This window comes from Schistocerca cancellata, chromosome 3 (genome assembly GCF_023864275.1).
Source record: "Schistocerca cancellata isolate TAMUIC-IGC-003103 chromosome 3, iqSchCanc2.1, whole genome shotgun sequence".
Lineage (NCBI taxonomy): Eukaryota > Metazoa > Arthropoda > Insecta > Orthoptera > Acrididae > Schistocerca > Schistocerca cancellata.
Genome location: NC_064628.1, coordinates 186,317,240 through 186,335,844, shown reverse-complemented (window position 1 = coordinate 186,335,844; position 18,605 = coordinate 186,317,240). Strand labels below are relative to the sequence as shown.

Here is an 18,605-nt window from a genome sequence, read left to right as displayed (position 1 = left end):
CGTGGGATTCACTTCAGAACTGTTGCAGAGATTCGATACGCAGTAGACCGCTCCATTCGCACTATCAACATAACAGGCTCTGCTAAAGGTATGCTACGCCTTCCACATCGCTGGCAACGGGTTCTACACAACGCTAGTGACTACTTTGAAGGACAGTAACAGTTGCAAACATGTAACTCTTTTCTACCGGTTGTGAATAAATAGTTTCCACTATTTAAGCTCCAACCCTCGTATTAACTATCGGAATGTGATGGTTACGAAATGCAATGTTGCTGCGGAACTTTATGAGTATGGTTTATTACTGATCTTTCTTAATACAATCCAACAGTGAAACTTTCTGCAGTGAAATGATACTGAACTATCGAAATGCAAAGCTTTAAACGTAATGTGGAATGATCCCTAGCAACCGTGAATGGAAACTTAGTAACTGCAATTCGGTCACACAAAAATGATTCCTATTTTATTGCTATAATACGTGAAATTCATACACTAATACCAGTATTGCACAGCTTACTGTCTTCTTACCTGTTTTGTGAAATTTTATTACTTTAAACCGAAAAAGGTAATTTGCTACCCGTTCCTTGAATTTAATAATTAATGATTCAAACATGAGAAGTCACATCGGTCTCTGGATAACATCTTACTCAACAACCCGCTCTCCAGCAATCAAGACTTATAAGTTAACTGTTGTATTGGACAATTACGTGCAGTTACTGATCCTACTTTGAAATTATACAGAATAAGCTAAATGTTCTTTGCTTCCTAAATACACCAAACAATGGTTCGTCATGACTGAAATTAATCTTTACCTGCGCAACAAATATCTGTTCTGTTTTGTGATAGCATCACTAATAAACACTACACGTGGACCTGGAAAGAATCATGCTTTTGTGCACTGCGCTGCTAAGGAAAGCCCATTAAATTAATCATGCTGAAATTCAATACTGATAAAATAGATAACGGTGCAGTGAAATTCTTGTAACAATGGTCAAGCTAAGTAAGTTTCTAATCATCACGTCTGGGATAAAATAAACCAGAACCTATTTCATGCTAACTATTATATTTTAACAAAGAAAACATGGATGGTTAAAGAGTATACGACGATCACTTGGATACAAGCATGAATAGAAAAAGCCGTTTTGTGTATTTCTTACATTTTGTTGAGAAGAGAATAGTTAAGTCCCTTGATCCAGTCAGTTTAAATAATGACACTACAGTTTTCTGAACACAATTGTGGTAGTTGTTAGATAGCTACCAATACAAAGCTTGACCAATCATGAATTCAGCACCCACTTGAAAAAGCTCGACACGAACAATCTGCCCCAAAGCATGCAATGTTAGCGATCGTCGCAAATGCAGAAGTTTTTATGCATGTTATCTTGCTCAGCGTCCCGAAAACCAGCCTCCTCACATTTTAATCGCCAACAGTAAAAATAACGAGCTCAGCCGATAGGAAACAAGTGATGACATCTGCACGTAACATTAACTCTGGTTACCAAAGAGATTTACTCAGTCTATATTTTCAGTTCAAAAAGTCTGCATTTGAAAGGGTGGCTATACGTCCCTATATATCCGCCATGTTTGAGGCAAACTGAAATGCCATGTTTTCTGAGGAGCTGTCAGCTAGTATCCCACACTGACGGATCCTGACGCACATTGATTTTCGACAGGATCTCGTTATTTAAACTGTAGAAGTGTTTTCAAAAGGCAAGTAGATAAAATTTTCTAATGGGTTTGGCGTACTATCTGATACCTTTTATCCCAGAAATAAATGGCAGTTCTGTTTGTCTCTAGCATAGCGAACGTACAGATATTTCATTAAATTTAAATTCATTGTTTCATGTACAAAACTCCCTCTGGCAGAGATCACGAAACTTCAGCCACCTCTCATCATACACGCACCTACTATACGATGTGCATCAGCTTAAAAGGGCACTACATCTTAAAATTACACAACTTCCTTCAGGTCAGTATATGGAGAAAATGTAATTCTGGAGTTTTTAACCGTTTCAATCCCTTACAGTATCCATAAGCCGCATTCATAATGCCAACTCGGCCAATATTATGTGACCACCCCAATGTTCACGGTAATGCTTTGTTCTCGATAACGTCAAATCTAAGTGACTTAGCTCAGTTGTCCATTAATTAGAGTATTCATTAGCAGCCGCAGAGTAAACTTCATTTAGATTTTTTGGTTCTTTTGTTGTTTCAATTCCGTTTCTAACAAAGTTATTTCATCCAAGCAACCCATGTGTTTCTACTTTGGCAGCTGATGTACCAAGCATCGCCATGGTGGTAGTAGTGATGGCTATGCAGTTCTTCTCGACTGCCGCTGGAAGTGTCACCACCCTGCAGAGCATCGAGGTGCACCCCACGTGTCTGCGCCAGATCACCGCCAGTGTCGAATACGCAGTCGCTGGCATTTGCTTGTCACTTGTTCCATACATCGTCTTCCAGGTAGGTTGTATCAGCGTGCAAGCCTATTACGCTGAACTCTTTAAAAATTTAAATAAGATCTAGAAAGCAATTTCGAGAAAGTGCTGAACCATCCAGTCACTGGTGACGAAATTTTGAAGGTTTGCTGCATCACAATGTATCTCCTAGTTTCCCCAAATAAATTTTGAAATGGGATTGACAAAGAAAAGATGTTCACTGTACCGTGAAAAACATACAATGGTGTCGAAAATTTTGCAAGGTTGCGTTTATTTTGCCACGAACAATAGAAGCAAGTGATAGTAAAGTAGAAACAATGTAAAGAATACAGAACGTAAACAACTGCGACATGCATGCCTTCCTAAGAGAGAGTCTCCATTCCTTCCAAGCTATTTGTGTGAGTGTAGACCAGATATGGCTCAAATTCAAAGATACAGTATCGACAGCAATAGATACATTCATACCGCACAAGTTAATAAGAGGCGGGACTGATCCGCCATGGTACACAAAACACGTCAGAACACTGTTGCAGAAGCTACGAAAAAAGCATGCCAAATTCGGAAAAACGCAAAATTCCCAAGACTGGCTAAGTTTCACGGAACCTCAAAATTTAGTGCGGACGTCAATGCGAGATGCTTTTAATAGTTTCCACAATGAAACATTGTCTCAAAATATGGCAGAAAAACCAAAGACATTCTGGTCGTATGTAAAGTACACTAGTAGCAAAAAATAGTCTATACCGTCACTGCGCGATAGCGATGGAAATGTTACCAATGATTGTGACACTAAAGCGGAGTTACTAAATACAGTTTTCCGTAATTCATTCACGAAAGAAGATGAAGTAAATATTCCAGAATGCGAAACCAGAACAGCTGTTAGCACGAGTGACATAAAAGTAGATATCTTAGGTGTTGCGAAACCATTCAAATCACTTAAGATAGGCAAGTCTTCCGGTCCATATGGTATACCAGTCAGGTTCTTTTCAGAGTATGCAGACACAATAGCGCCTTTCTTAGAAATCATATTCAACCGCTCGCTTGACGAACGGTCTGTTCCTAATGACTGAATAGTAGCACAGGTCACACCAATATTCAAGAAAGGAAATAGGAGAAACCCAATGAATTACAGACCCATATCAATGACCTCAATTTGCAGTAGGATTTTGGAGCATATACTGTACTCGAACATTATGAATCGCCTTGAAGAAAGTGACGTATTGATACATAACCGACACGGGTTCAGAAAATACCGTTCTTGTACAAGACAGCTAGCTCATTATTCCCATGAAGTAATGAGTGCTGTCGACAAGGGATCTCAGATCGATTGCATATTCCTAGATTTCCAGAAGGCTTTTGATACCGTTCCTCACAAGCTACTATTAATAAAATGACTGGATTCGTGATTTCCTCTCAGAGAGGTCACAGTTCGTAGCGATAGACGGTAAATCATCGAGTAGAACAGAAGTGATATCTGGCGTTCTGCAAGGTAGCTGTTTCCAATTTACATAAATGATCTAGGTGATAATCTGAGCAGCCCCCTTGGATTGTTTGCAGATGATGCTGTAATTTACCGTCTAGTAAAATCAACAGACGATCAATTCCAATTACAAAATGACCTAGAGAGGATTTCTGTATGGTGCGAAAAGTGGCAATTGGCACTAAACAAAGAAAAGTGCGAGGTCATCCACATGGGTAATAAAAGAAATCCGATAAATTTTGAGTATACGATAAATGGCACAAATCTAAGGCTTGTCAATTCCATTAAATACCTGGGAATTACAATTACGAGCAAGTTAAATTGGAAAGACCACATAGATAATATTGTGGGGAAGGCGAAACAAAGACTGCGCTTTGTTATCAGAACACTTAGAAGATGCGACAAACCCACAAAAGAGACAGCCTACATTGCACTTATCCGCCCTCTGCTGGAATGCTGCTGCGCGGTGTGGGATCTTTACCAGGTGAGAATGACGGAGGACATCGAAAAAGTGCGAAGAAGGGCAGTCCGTTTCGTGTTAACGCGCAATAGGGGTGAGAGTGTCACTGATATGATACGCGAGTTGGGATAGCAGTCATTGAAACAAAGGCGGTGTTCTTTGCGGCGAGACCTATTTACGAAATTTCAATCACCAACTTTCTCTTCCGAATGCGAAAATATTTTGTTAACACCCACCTACGTAGGGAGAAATGATCATCATAATAAAATAAGAGAAATCAGAGCTCGAACGGAAAGATTTAGATGTTCCTTTTACCTACGCGCCATTCGAGAGTGCAATGACAGAGAAGGAGTATAAAAATGGTTCGATGAACCCTCTGCCAGGCACTTAAGTGTGAATTGCAGAGTAACCATGTAGATGTAGATGAACGGTAGACAGAAACATTCTTCGTTTCTTCGAACGTAACGGATTGACACACGCATTCTGACAACTACTTAATGTGCTCAGTATGGGGTGTGACCACATCTAGCAGCAATACAGGTCTAACAACTGCTGTGAACCAATCTCATGTTGAGGTAATAATGCCCATTCTTCCTGCAGCAGGTCTCCGACAACGAAAGCCACTCTACTGAGCCTTCTTCATTCCGTTTACCTCGATACAACACGTCCAGTGGACGCTGCCAGGTCAGATGTCATTTGCCGTGCAGTAATAAGTCGGTGCCGTCGCGCCCTTACAGCCAAATAACGGTTCTCTCTTTCTGATGCCATACGTGGTCGGTCCTGCCCTGGTCTTCTGGATGAAGTTCAGGTCTCTTTGAACTGTCGCCACATCCGAGAAACAACACAACGATTCACTTTAAGTCATCGGGCCACCTCAGTTTGCGATTGCCCTGCTTCCATTCTTCCTGTGGCCCCTCCACCACAGAGAGTCTGGTAGGCGTCCTCTCTGTGCCATACTTCACCGTGTATGACTGTATACACAGCGATTGTGGATGTGGGATTACCCGGCAAACACAACCCTGTTTCATGGATGCCCTGATTTCATCATCGGCGTGGTTGTTCGTTGATCCGGAATGCCATCTTCCGTCAAGAACACGATCGTACGAACATCTGTTGACAGTTTGTACGATCATACTCGCATCTTAAATTAGATACTGGACAGGGAAATAACGGTTAACTGCTTTAATTTTGGACACCAGTGTAGTAAGCATGGGGATGTCACCCGAGAGAACGTTTGGCATACGTACAGTGACCATTGGCACTTCCCGTGTGAAGAGTGTCGTTCATGTTTTAAGTGTTGCTGTTTAGTGAAAGTAATAATGAAGAGAATGTGTGAGACCTACTGCTTACATTATTGAGAGCAGTACCGGCTCATAGTCTGTTCCTCTCAAACAGCAGCTTGCAGACCACTGAGCTCAGCGCCACCTGCAAGGGTGCTCACCATCGACCCGTGTCCATGAGAAACTAACTACAGGTCCTAGATTCATCTAAGGATACCGATATACTTACTGTGTGCAACTACCTCTCCTCCATTGCCGAACAAATTGTGAGAGAGCAAGCTTGATACTTGCGCCTGAGAACCGCGACGTCAGTGGGTTTACACAGGTTAACGTGCTACGACAGCGGTCCCTAAGCACGACAGAACCAGCGGCAGTGCTGAGTGACGCAAAGCGGTGTTGTATCTAGCCATACTCACAGGAGCAGCGCCGTTTAGCTTTTAGCCGAACGGTGTTGATAGCAAACTTTGAGTTTGTTAATGTAAAGGCCAGAACCATCGTCGGCCGCTGTGGCCGATCGGTTCTAGGTGCTTCAATCCGGAACCGCGCTGCTGCTACGGTCGCAGGTTCGAATCCTGCCTCGGACATATATGTGTGTGATGTCCTTAGTTTAGTTAGGTTCAAGTAGTTCTAAGTCTAGCGGACTGATGTCCTCAGATCCATAGTGCTCCCATAGTGCTCAGAGCCATTTGAACCAGAAACATCCCTACCTACCTAGGAGGGTCCCATAGTGCTCAGAGCCATTTGAACCAGAAGCATCCCTACCTACCTAGCAGGAGAAAGGGAGGAAGCTGAATGTGGTTGTCCACAGGCGCCGTGGAAGGGCAGAGCCACTCGCCAGGCTGGATTAAGCCTTTAAAGCGCCTGTGGATTGGTGGGGCGGCTATAGGAAAGGAGAAATGCGACGCCACAATCCTTGTCTTTCCTAACAGCTTGGGAATTGTGGGCCGACCTGTAAACCCTCTATCTTCCCTCTGTCTTGTATTAGGACACAACACTCCCGCGGTTCCACAACTTCTCGTTTGAGACTCTGAGTCCATTGTCTCTTCAGCGCTCTCCTCCAACAACACGTCTCGAAAGCGTGCTATCATACCGTTTCGCCTTCCTTAGCGTCCATGTTTCTAACGCATACATTATAGTATTCCAAAGATAGCCTTTTAAAAAGTACTTCAATAGTATTCAGGTATAGGCCGTATGATGTCAGTAACGTTCCCGAATAAGTGCTTCTTTCCTATGGGCTATTCTGTGTTTAACATCTGTAGTATTTCTATCATCCAACGTACGTGAAGGTAGTCTTTTGTTACAAATTTTTACGCTCACGGCAGACAGCTGCCTTTCGATTCCCATCTCTGGCGTACTTTATGATTTATGTTTTCCTCTTGTTGATCTTCATCTCATGCTTCTGTATTCACACTCATCTGGTAAACCGTTTTCTGCAGCTCGTCTTCATTTCTGCCCAATAATGCAGTGTTTTCTGAAAATCGGATGATTTTGAAATATTCTCCATTAATTCTTTCCCATTGCTGCTGGTTTGTGAGGATTACTTCATTAAAGTTTTTTGCAAACATTAAATAATATTGGAAATAAAGCACATATCTCCCTGACACTTTTTGATATCGTAGCCTGTGGTCCATCTTTCCCTATGACAGCATTCTGATTCTTGCAGTGCTACAGAATTAGACTTTCGTTCTTGTAGTCTAATCCTGTATTCTTGAACTGTTTATTGCTGTTAATGCTCTCGATCGTTTGGTGTATTCAGCCTCAAGCATTTCTCTATAACTAATCGGTAAGTGAATACAGCCTCTCTTGTTCGTTGATTCCTTCGAAATTAGGAAACTTTCTCCTCCATGTGACGATCTATAATCCTCGTTAATATTTTTTGGGCGTGTGATACGAGGCTACTGTTCTGTACTTGCTTTTCACTGGTATTCATATCGTAAGCATCTGCTCAAAATCGTCAGGGGTGAATTTCTTCATTTATGTGCGAGGTTTTTTCCATGTGGAACAGCATGTCTTTAGTTTTTTCTCCGAAGGATTACAGTAGCTCTCCATTGAGGTTGTCAGTTGATGGAGCATTATGAACGATCGTTCCCTGTGGGAGTCTTCCTCCAGTATTAGTGGTTCAAGTTCATCTTTATCAAACTTTTTCACGTTTTGCAGAGTGTTTTAATCCAAATACAACCTATCACATTGGTCTGGTGTAGACGTCACCCATACATGATGTATTGCTTCTTCATCTGATACTACTCTGTCCTCTCTGTTTTATTTCTTCTTTTTAATTGTTTCCGAATTTTTTAGCATGCTTGCTCTATGTTAACCTTTCACTGAATTTTCGTATATTCTCTTACATTTATTTTCAACTATCTTCGCATTTTTTCTTCATCTTTCCAGTAATGCTAGCAATATGAACATCCCCTCCACAAAAAATTCAAACAAATTTAAGTAATTATTGTTAAATTTTATTAACAACACACTTTTCAGGTAGGTAGTCACGTATAAGTAGAGCTGAGAGCTTGAAAATAGCTTTTAGCAGAATCTTATATAAATTTCGTTTATTGTCGAAAATTCATTAAAAACATACTTTTTTAAGGTGTACAGATTTACAAGAAGGATCCTGAACACGAAATTATGAACATGACATTTGTCGTGGAAAGTCACATTCAATATTAAGACTTAGATTTTTGGTTGAAATTTTACTGAAAATTTTAAAGCAATTATGAAATTTGGTGTAAAAAATCGTTAAAAATAATAATTACTTTTTTAAAAAGAATAAATGAAAAGTACATGACAAGATATAATATTTTCAGAAGATGGGCATAAAGTATCCCCCATCGTAGTCTTGTGAGGGTTAATCGAATTTTTATTGCCTATAAATCCATATTTATCTTGTGTTATTTCTTAATTCCTCCTTTCATTTATAATGGTATCTTTCATTACCTATGATTTGTACAACGCCCTTTCCTTCATTTCGAATCATCCTTTCGCTGTCTGGTACACTTCTTCATTAAACAATGTCCATATTTCCTGTATGCCAGTTTTCCGCCATATTTTTGATTGTGTCCGAAGTATGTGTGTTGTTCTTCAGTTTGATTAAATTCCATCTCCTTGTGATGATGTGCATCTGTTTCACTCCGAGACGTAATCGGCTCTCCATCACATACTATTTTATGATCTGAATCTTTATCAGCTTCAGTGTACCTTTTATCATTTTTTGTTTTGTTCTTGTACCTGTTTCTCATTAATATGTAATCTAGTTGGCAGTAGTCATTGACACGTGGTACAGTACAAATGTGTCTTCTCCTTTTCGGCTACTTTACGGATGGGACCATGAAATTCTATCAGTTCAGATGCTCGTTTATTCTTGACTGCGAGTCCTTATTTGCGTGCAGCGTCTAGTGTCATTTTCTGTATGTATCTTCTCCTACCACTGCGTTCAACCTTCCTAAACCTGTGATGTTGTCTGTTTCTTCAGTTTTCATCCAGACTTCTTTAATCTGTTCGTAAGCTTATTCCGCCTGATAATACGTATGGAGTGAGGCACCATATCTCTTAGCTCTGCCTTAATTTCCAAAGTGATTTTTTGTTTACTACATCGTCACATACATATTACGATTCAGGTTACTGTATTTTTCATTATAAGATCAACTCCTTGACTGTCGCTGCAAGATGGCAGGCCCTCTGGCCTCTTCATATACTTATTCAGGGCCACCAACCCAGACTACCTTGCGTTTCTAACACTGAATTTGCACATATGCAAATTAATGTTATCTCACTACTGTATTTCACTGACATGCGAAGTAGGTAATCAGATGCTATGTATCGGCATGAACATGATCGGGAGTAGGTTGCATGAGTATCAGAGTTCTGTTCATTTCATGTAGGAGACGAGCGGGAACTTTTGGGCTGTGAGGAGGTAAGCCGCCGCTCATGATAGCAGTGAATGGTCAGCAAGGACCGATGTCAGAGGGTGAGGGGGGAGGGGGGAAGGGGGTAGCATACAGTACTGGGATTTTCGGGCAAAGTCCCGACTCCCGACCAGTGGCTCGCGGCTTTCTCTTTTGATGGATCTCAGGGGCCACAGCGACGGGCACTCGTTATTTTTAAAACGGCTGTGGGCAGTTTTCTCGTGAAGACCTCACGTTTGAGGCAAGAATTCGCCAGCGTGGTGTCATGGCTGTGTAGTTGCTTGGGACGTTTTGGAGAAATGGTCACCGAGCCCCACGGGATAGTAGTGGGACGAGGTTGGTAACGCCCCACTCTCCATTGTTCCCAAATTTATTCAAGATGGCAGCACTGACGTCATCCAAGAAGGCATGTAGACTTGACAACAGTGCATGATGTCATCCAAGATGGCGGCTTTTGGCGGGAAAATAGGTCAATTGGACTATGTCCACTAACCTAACCCTCCAGAAGAAATTGTCGCGAAATTCAAATTCCAACAGGATAATGCCTGCAAAACCGTACTAGTCTTTATTATTATTCATTACTATTCATTATCATTTATGATCATTTTTATTATTTATTATTATTCATTATCATTTACTATCATTTATTATTATTACTTATTATTATTATTGGCCTACCTCCACTAGAAAATTGCGCCAAATTCAAATTCAAACACGATAATATCTCGAAAACTGTACTTCTATTTATTATTTTTATCATTTACTATCATTTATTATTTATTCAAGATGTCTGATTTTGGTGGGAAGAAAGCCATTTGTGTTACATCCATAACAAAAAATCTCTCACAAGTTGAAATTCCAAAACCATAACCGATCACACATACGAAATAGTCTACATCCTACGAACTTTGACTGTCACTTATCATTTTTCACTCTTAACCTATCAAAATCGCGTCAAAAAATGAACTGCACTTGTACTAAAATAATTCACAACCTCTGATTTTGCAAGGAAAATGGACTGAAATCTTTATTTCAAGCAGTACAGTCATCGCTTGTTGTCAAACAGACTTAGTACAGTCGCCACGAGGCCCCCAGTCCAACTGAATTAGTTCATATGGTCGTTGCCGACCTGCGCCGGCACGCGCGCCACCGGCAAGCGAGTGGTCGCCACACGCGACGGCCATTGGCTGCAATCCTCGCACACCACCGGTCTAGCGGCCACTCACATCACAGCTTACTGGCGCCGACTCACTTCGCAGGCCCGCGCTGGTCCAGCGATGTAACCATATTTTCGTGGACAGTGGAGTCTGCCTCCACTGACAAGTTGGCGCCAAAGCTGGACACGTTCAAACCTGTCGATGCCGACCGTTCGCTATCCACCATGTGTCTTTGTGCGACCAAGAAAGCCTTGCCACACTTCGGGCGCCAAGGTTTGCTCGAGAGTGGAATCCGCCATGACTGTACAACAGCACGTTTGGTCGCTACGAGACCCCTCGCTAAGTTTGTTGACTCTCTCTCTCTATAGAACACGCGCCGCGCTGCCGCGTCGCAGACGTCCGACCACTTACGTCACACACCCTCTTTCACCCTCTCCATACACGCGGACAGATATAGTCTTCTGTAAATATGCTAACACCCACATCGCGCATCTAACCTATGCAGAGACATACAGAAAGCAGAGCAAACGCTCTCCGAATGTGGAAGTGACTTGATACAGTCGAGTGCAGTGCTATATTACATGTCCTGGTCAATGCATTTGGGCTAGGTGGTGGCATCTGCATTTACAATCAATTTTAGAACACTGAACGAGATGTTGTGTCATGATCGCATATATAGATCTGACCTCAAATCGATGGTATTGCGAAAAGTGACCAGGGAATAGGTATATATCGACCGAATATAGAACCTAATGCGGTGAATTTGAGGAAGTAATTTGCTATCTTCTGGTTCGCACCAAACAATTTGTATATTGGACCAAGTATGGTGCAATAGGAGGAATCCTGGAAAACGTGGACATCGAAACGAAGGCAATAAGGGAGGGGTCAATTTTTTTCCCATTGTGGCTGCATTGTAGTGTATGTCTATTGAGGTACCAGTGATTACAGATGCATCAGTCACGTGACATAGCCTGCGTTCTACTTGTATACAGCTACGTCTTCCGTATGTATTTTAAAGCACTGTCTACTTGCGATCATTAACGGTAAACCTGTTGGTCATCAGAGGACTTCCTTCTCATGTGGGAGGAAACTTCACACACTTGTCTAAAAGAACTTTCCTTTATGCAATCGCCCCTGTCGCATCTTTGGTGTGGACTTCAGGGTCATAACTAACTTAGAGGTAAGAGCCTCTGTAGGCTTTTCCCGACTGATGCGCTATTTTACAGAGTTAGTGACGGAATGACTTGTAATTTTCACATGTCGGACGCTGCTGCTTTGCGTTTATCTGTTTCCTTGTAGGATGTATCCCCCGCTAGTAACTATAATTTTATGTAGGCCTTATGCAGGCATCATATAATTTCTGGACCGTGATCGGGTGTGAACAGTGGACACTATACGTCTTCGCAAAGCTAAATTGCGCTCATATGATGCACAGCAAATGTTTTACCATTCGATAAGGTAGTTCAGCGTTGAGAAACTATGAAGAAGGATGTATGTCTGATAGGGGGGAAACGTTTTCGATCTAACATTATAGCCAGTTTTTAAGTGCAGAACGTCGCAGTCTTAGACGTGTGTGTGTTTATGTTCTCTATCTTACCAATACCTTCCAAGTACAGATCCTAGACTCTAGAACAATAATTTAGACTTGATAGCTTCGTTGATTTAGGTAAAAATATATCAAACTCAATTCGTCTCGAACTCAATCGCGTATAAAAATAAGTCTTTTCTTGTTATTCTTAACTGAGTGCTATTACATTACGGCACTTTCAAATCTGTTACTATACATGGAAAAGGACTGCTAAGCTCCTCGACATGGTAACATCTCGAGAAATCTCGCGCAGTTGGATGGATTGGGGCTTGGAGAGCTATATTAATTCACGAGAAGTGGGAAGTGGAGTATAGTGCTCTTCTTCTGATCGCTTGGAGATTAATTCCCTAACGATGCTGCAGGGTGTGTTGGTCAATGACTGTGTGAGGTTGGTCTTTTACTCTAAGACGGGGAGAATACTCTATGACTCCCGTACACTGAGAGATAGATCGTAAATTAAACACTATGCTCGAAGTGTTACAAATATGTAGAGTGTTGTCTGATGTACTTTGATCATGTTTCTGTTCGAGAATTAATAATTAATGGACGAACTGCACAGTAACCTACCCACATTCGCAATCATAACCGCAAAGTGATGTAAAAGGGTGGTTTAGCTGTGACACTGAAATTGAGGGCTATGCTGTCACATCAATGGCCGGTGCTGAACTTAGTGTAAAATTCTTCGCACTATCAAGTCTGTTGCTTAATATTACAGTACATCGAAGGTATCTTTTCCATCACATCCGCGCATCGGTTACTATATAATGACTGAGTGAGATAGCCTGTCGGAGTTGGGGAGGGGGAGAAGTTTTGTGGGTGGGAGACAACTTCTGGAGGTTGCTAGCAGCTAAACAGCGATCGCGTATATGAGTGCAAAATTACCAATAACTCGAAATGGAAGGCCGAGCCATCATCTGTTCCGTCACGGTGACATATGAACTTAAATGTAGAAGTCATTAAAGACTTTCGCACCGTAGTTTGTAAACCCTCCACAGCGTTTCCAAACTCTTCTACTTCCCTTATGTTGTAAGTTTGTTTTATTTAAAAATAATTCAGTGTTATGCTATCCGTGGTAAGAATATGATTTACATAGAGTGATGTCTAGTTTTCTGTGAGAGGTCGTGGATCAGAGCGTCTTAATGCCAGTTTAGAATATGACATTTAGATCGAAGTCGTGGCAGAAAAAAAGAAATCTTTGGCAGTGTACAAAGTGCGTTAGAAAACAGTATTTCGAACAAGTAAACAGGGCCACAGTGGGCGTTTCTTACGATTTACAGTATAGTACGTGGGATACGATCATTCTCTTAGAGTAGAGGTAATCTTTAAACTACCCTCTGTAATGTATCAATAAGTGTGTATTTAATAGGTTTGGCCGACCCAGGGAGCAGTAGCAGCATCAGTTTGAGGGGTAAATTCAGAGAGGGGCGAAGTATGACGTTAGGGCTGCATGCTGCGCTGTTCTGGGAAGCATTGCGAAATATCTCTCTCTCTCTCTCTCTCTCTGTCTCTCTCTCCCTCTCTCCGCGCCGGACCCCCCAACGCAGCTTTGCGTCAACGCGCGTCTATGTGAGTTCTATATCGGATTAAGTTATTTGAGCTTCTATAGTTGTTAATTTTTGTCTGCTGGGGAGGAGGGGAGGGGTAGAGAATAACGATCACAGGATGTTGGGCTTATAGATTTGAATGGATGTGTATCTGTAGTACTTGTATGTAGTATGTAGTTTGGGGACGCACTACAATGCGCGCATTTCCACCGAATGGTCAAAACACGGTCCTGTTGCAGTAACATACTTCGCTCTGTTTCTAGACGGGATGCAGAAGGTGATGGATATGTCTTTGTTCGACTTCTTCTCAGTCCCGACTTAAAATGGTATGATCACATGTGCAAAGATGTATAAATAGGAGCAGTTGCAAGATGTGTAGGGACTAAATGACATGTTGGATTTTTACTGTAGACGATAGGTTCGAGAAAGGTGACCCATTTCGAGATATGATTCACGTGTCGCTGTGATCTTTCCCAATGAGTCATCGTCTTTAACTGAGTGGATATATAACGGAACATCTGACATGGTATCGTGACAGAATACGTTACACATACTGGAGAAATATCTAGCTGCATGAGGGAGTTGCAAATACCGTTCACATACTGCGCTCCTTAGCCGAATGACTTTCAAAATTCATCGGGCGGGTGTGAGATATGTCCGCATTTGAGAATCAGGTTTATAAAGTATATCTGTTTGTGTAGAGGAAATGTCTATGTGCTGTATTAGGGGGTGTGTAGATTTGACTTGGGGTACTGTGATAGGGAAGGGTGGAGTATGTCTAGTGCTAAGAAGGAAACATATTTCGAGAGCCACAACGTTCAACAGAGAGTATTTCCAATACTTAGCTCATTGCCGAAATTCTGTTCAGTTGAGACCTAGATCGTAAGATTTAACTGTAAGTATAATGATAGAAGAAATATGTGAGGCGTTTTCTAGAATGTGTTCTCGCATGCAAAGTCTGTGGTGGTACTTATTGGCGTGCCCACGTTAATGGTAGTGGTCTTCCGAATGCAGAGGCCTGTTGGAGTCTAGGAATGTATGATAGTAAACTTTACAATGTTCTAGACGAGCGAATAGCGAACTAAGTATGTCCTGGTCTACTTTCGTGATCAAGTGTAACTGCGAGAAGATGGCGCGTTTGCGGTGGAGCGTTATTCCCTCCCATGTAAATTGTTCGGTCGACTGCTTCTGCACATTTGATGCCTTTATTTAGTTGATGGAAAATGGATTGTGGTGTGCTGGACACACGTTTGCCTGTTCTCTAGACGTGGGAACGACCATAGATGGAATGTAGAGAATGTTTATCATCTCGGATCTGTTAGATGACCGACTTCGGCATTCTAGAGTGCGAATATCAGTTTACTCTACTTGTTTCTAGTCAGTCAATGGTTTACAGCACGCTGCACATCGCTAAAGTTTGGTGTTTGTGGAGAAGTAATTTACATTGTATATGTTGTGCATTTTGCTACTTTAGCGATCGAGAGGCTAGTACGGTGTTCTTGATATCGAGAAGTACAGCAAAAATTGACCGTACTCGGTGATATATACGCTGGTTGGAGATCGGTTTGACAGTCCAATATTCTTGCGAGTATCGTTTGTATTTCATGACCTGTACACAACTTCGCGCAGTTTAGTTGTCTGTGAAAGATGGTGATCAATGTAAAATAGTTTATTAACACTGAATGCAGTGTCTGTAGAAAGAAAGAACAGGTTGGCGGTGTATAGATTGAGGGAACTGTTTGTGCAATTTAGCAATCTTTGCAAAATAACGAGAGAGAGCCCCAGAAAGGAGGGGTGGATTGTGCTTTGATAGCGACGGCGTTAGTAATTCGTTGGTAAATTCGATAAGAGCTAATGAGAATGCTCGATTGATTGTGAAGTGATATAGGAGAGGTGAGAACATTTGCGTATATTGCGAGCAGGAAGGCTATCACGTTATGTCAGGGAGGAAGAATGGATTAGGCGTTATTTTGGTAAACAGGTTTTGTTATGGGAGGAATTTCCGTGCATACAAGCTGAGGCATGAGGAAAGCAAGAGTTAACTATTTCTGGCACACTATACAGCGCCCGAGAGGTCGCCTTGACTATTATTTTTTTGCAAAGAGATGTGACGTAAGAACAAGATTGGGAAGGTTGTTAGATGAGTATGTAATTATGCGCGTGCACTTGGCGGCGTTGCATCGGTCATGCTGGGGAGGGGGGCGGGGGCGGGTACCAACACGCCTTGCATTCAACAGCAGAGACAAGCAGCGCCTGGAGATGCCTCAAATATGAGACTAGCGTTAACGCGCTTTGGTGTGCTATGACGGTATAACAGTGACTGTATAGAGGAATGCAACTTTCGGTGGCTTCGGCTACCGGGTGCGGTGCAGCGCGCGTCCCTGGCCGGTGGTGCCAGGAGCTGTGTCTAGGTGAACACGTATTTGGATAGGGATTTCACGGGCGTGGAGTATGATCGTGGTTGTCGCCACCTCATGTTTGCGGAAGCTGAACAGGGACCCGTGCGCGGTTTGAGGGCTGCAGGCGTGAGACTTCGCGGGGAGAGGGTGTGGTGGTGGGTGTTTGTGCGCGTCTGTTGCGTTATTTTGTGAGCGGCCCTGTAGATTGTGCCATGCGTTATTTGGACAGTTTACGAGTATTGAGCGTATTTGCAGATATGTGTACTGCATTATCTAGGAGCAGTTTGCTATTGTGTACTGAAATTAGGAGTTGTTAGCGTGTCTGCAGACTGCGTATTGTGACGCCAAGCACATTAGGTTGGATGTTTTGTATCAGTGTGATGGATATTTCCGATCGCTAAAGAAAATGTTTGAAACTAAATAGAGCGAAGTCGTGCTTTACACCCCCCAGCAGCCGAGAGCAGGCTGAGTCGGCTTCCCTCACGATCTTGATTTATGTCACGAAGCAGACAACAGCATCGTAGACCTCGTGGAGAACACACTGTTTACCGCCATCATGGATAACTGTACTTCCGTCATCAGCTGGTGTCACTGTGGCGTCCTCTGACGGCGAGAAATGTACCAAGACAGTTGGGGTCTGGAGCTCTTGGTGAACACACTAGGTGGCGCCATCTTAGATTATGGTACTTGCGTCACTACAGCATCCTCTAGTGGCATCAATATGAACTAAGTCAGTTGGGCTATGGACTGAGTGGCGAATACACCTGGTGGTGATGTTGCCTCTAATTGTTTAAATAAAGGCTGGCGTATGATATCGACAGTTGGCGATTAGCAAGCAGAGTCTTTTATATGGATTATTATTTTGACAATTTAGGAGTTGTTTGGCTATATGGACGTAAATGGTGTGCATTGTTTATGAGTGGTTCGCCTGTCTGTAGGCTGTGCAATGTGTTATTTTTCACGGTTTACAATTAGGAAGAGTGTGTTTTGAGCTTTATACATGAGTTATGCAGGAGTGGTTTGCAGGTCTGTATGCTGTGTTCTGTGAAACATATAATCCATCCCTAAATAAATTGCTGCCAAATAAACAGAGTACACTCCTTCCTCCCTCCATCAGCCTAGTGCGGGCTGAGTCCTTTTACCACCCGCCCCATAGGAAGTGGTGGTGGTGGAGCGCTTTGTTCGCAGCAGTTTTCTTATGTTGGTAGCAAAAAGGCAAGTGAGCTTTGTTTACTGGCCGATTTCACACTTGGCGCCTGATACTAGGAGGAAGTGGCGGTCGGGTGGCTGAGGTTGGTACAAGTGCCGTTTCTTTAGGCGCAATTTTCTTAGGTTGGTAGCGAAAGCGCAAGTGACCTTTCTTTACTGACAGAATCCAAACTAGGCGTGGGTTCCTGGGACGAGATGGCGGTCTGGTCCCTGAAAAGTAGTTGAAAGTAGGTAGTTGAACACCTCTGCATACGTATATAAAATTGTAAATTGAATTATTTACTATGATTAAAATTGTAATGGAATTAAGTACTTAGGTAACTGATAGGTTAGATACGCGAGGTGGGTGTTAACATAGAAGACTATGTACGTCGCATGTATGGAGGGGCCGATCGAGGATGTGTGACGTAAGCGGTCGGACGTCCATGGGGCGGCGACGCGGCGCGTGTCCACTTATAATGCGCGCCCACGCGAGAGAGAGAGAGAGAGTCAATTAACTTAGCAAGGGGTCTCGTGGCATCCAAACATGCTGTTGTACAGTCATGGTGTATTTCCACCCTCGAGCAAACTTTGGCGTCAAAAGTGGACCATGGTGTTCTCGGTCGCACAAAGACACATGGTGGATGGCGAACGGTCGGCATCGACAGGCTTGAACTTGTCCAGCAAACAGATTTGGCCCCAACTTGTCGGTGGGAGAAGACTAGAAAGTCTACGAAAATATGTTTACATCGCTGGACCAGCGCGGGCCTGCGAAGTGAGTCGGCGCCAGTAAGCTGTGATGTGAGTGGCCGCTAGACCGGTGGTGTGCGAGGATTGCAGCCAATGGCCGTCACGTGAGGCGACCACTCGCTTGCCGGTGGCGCGGGGGCCGGTGCGGGTCGGCGACGACCATATGAACTAATTCAGTTGAACTGGGGGCCTCGTAGCGACTGGACTGCGATCTCTAAGATGTGTACTAAGTCTGTTGGACAACAAGTGATGACTGTACTGCTTGAAATAAAGATTTCAGTCCATTTTCCTTCCAATATCAGAGGATGTCAATTACATTAGTACAAGTGCACTTTATTTTTTGACGCGATTTTGATAGGTTAAGAGTGAAAAAAGATAAGTGACAGTCAAAGTTCGTAGGATGTAGACAATTTCGTATGTGTGATCGA

The 18,605-nt window shown here is 42.7% G+C and overlaps 1 protein-coding gene across 2 annotated transcripts in view; it reads left to right on the top strand.

The window, feature by feature from the left end:
* The window catches only part of LOC126174806 (solute carrier family 22 member 7-like), a 197,761-nt gene that overhangs the window by 141,684 nt on the left and 37,472 nt on the right, over positions 1–18,605 (top strand). For both annotated transcript variants that reach the window (XM_049921179.1, XM_049921180.1), the window contains one exon: positions 2,270–2,457. In XM_049921179.1, coding sequence (XP_049777136.1) covers positions 2,270–2,457 — 188 coding nt within the window. The remainder of the gene's footprint in view (positions 1–2,269; positions 2,458–18,605) is intronic.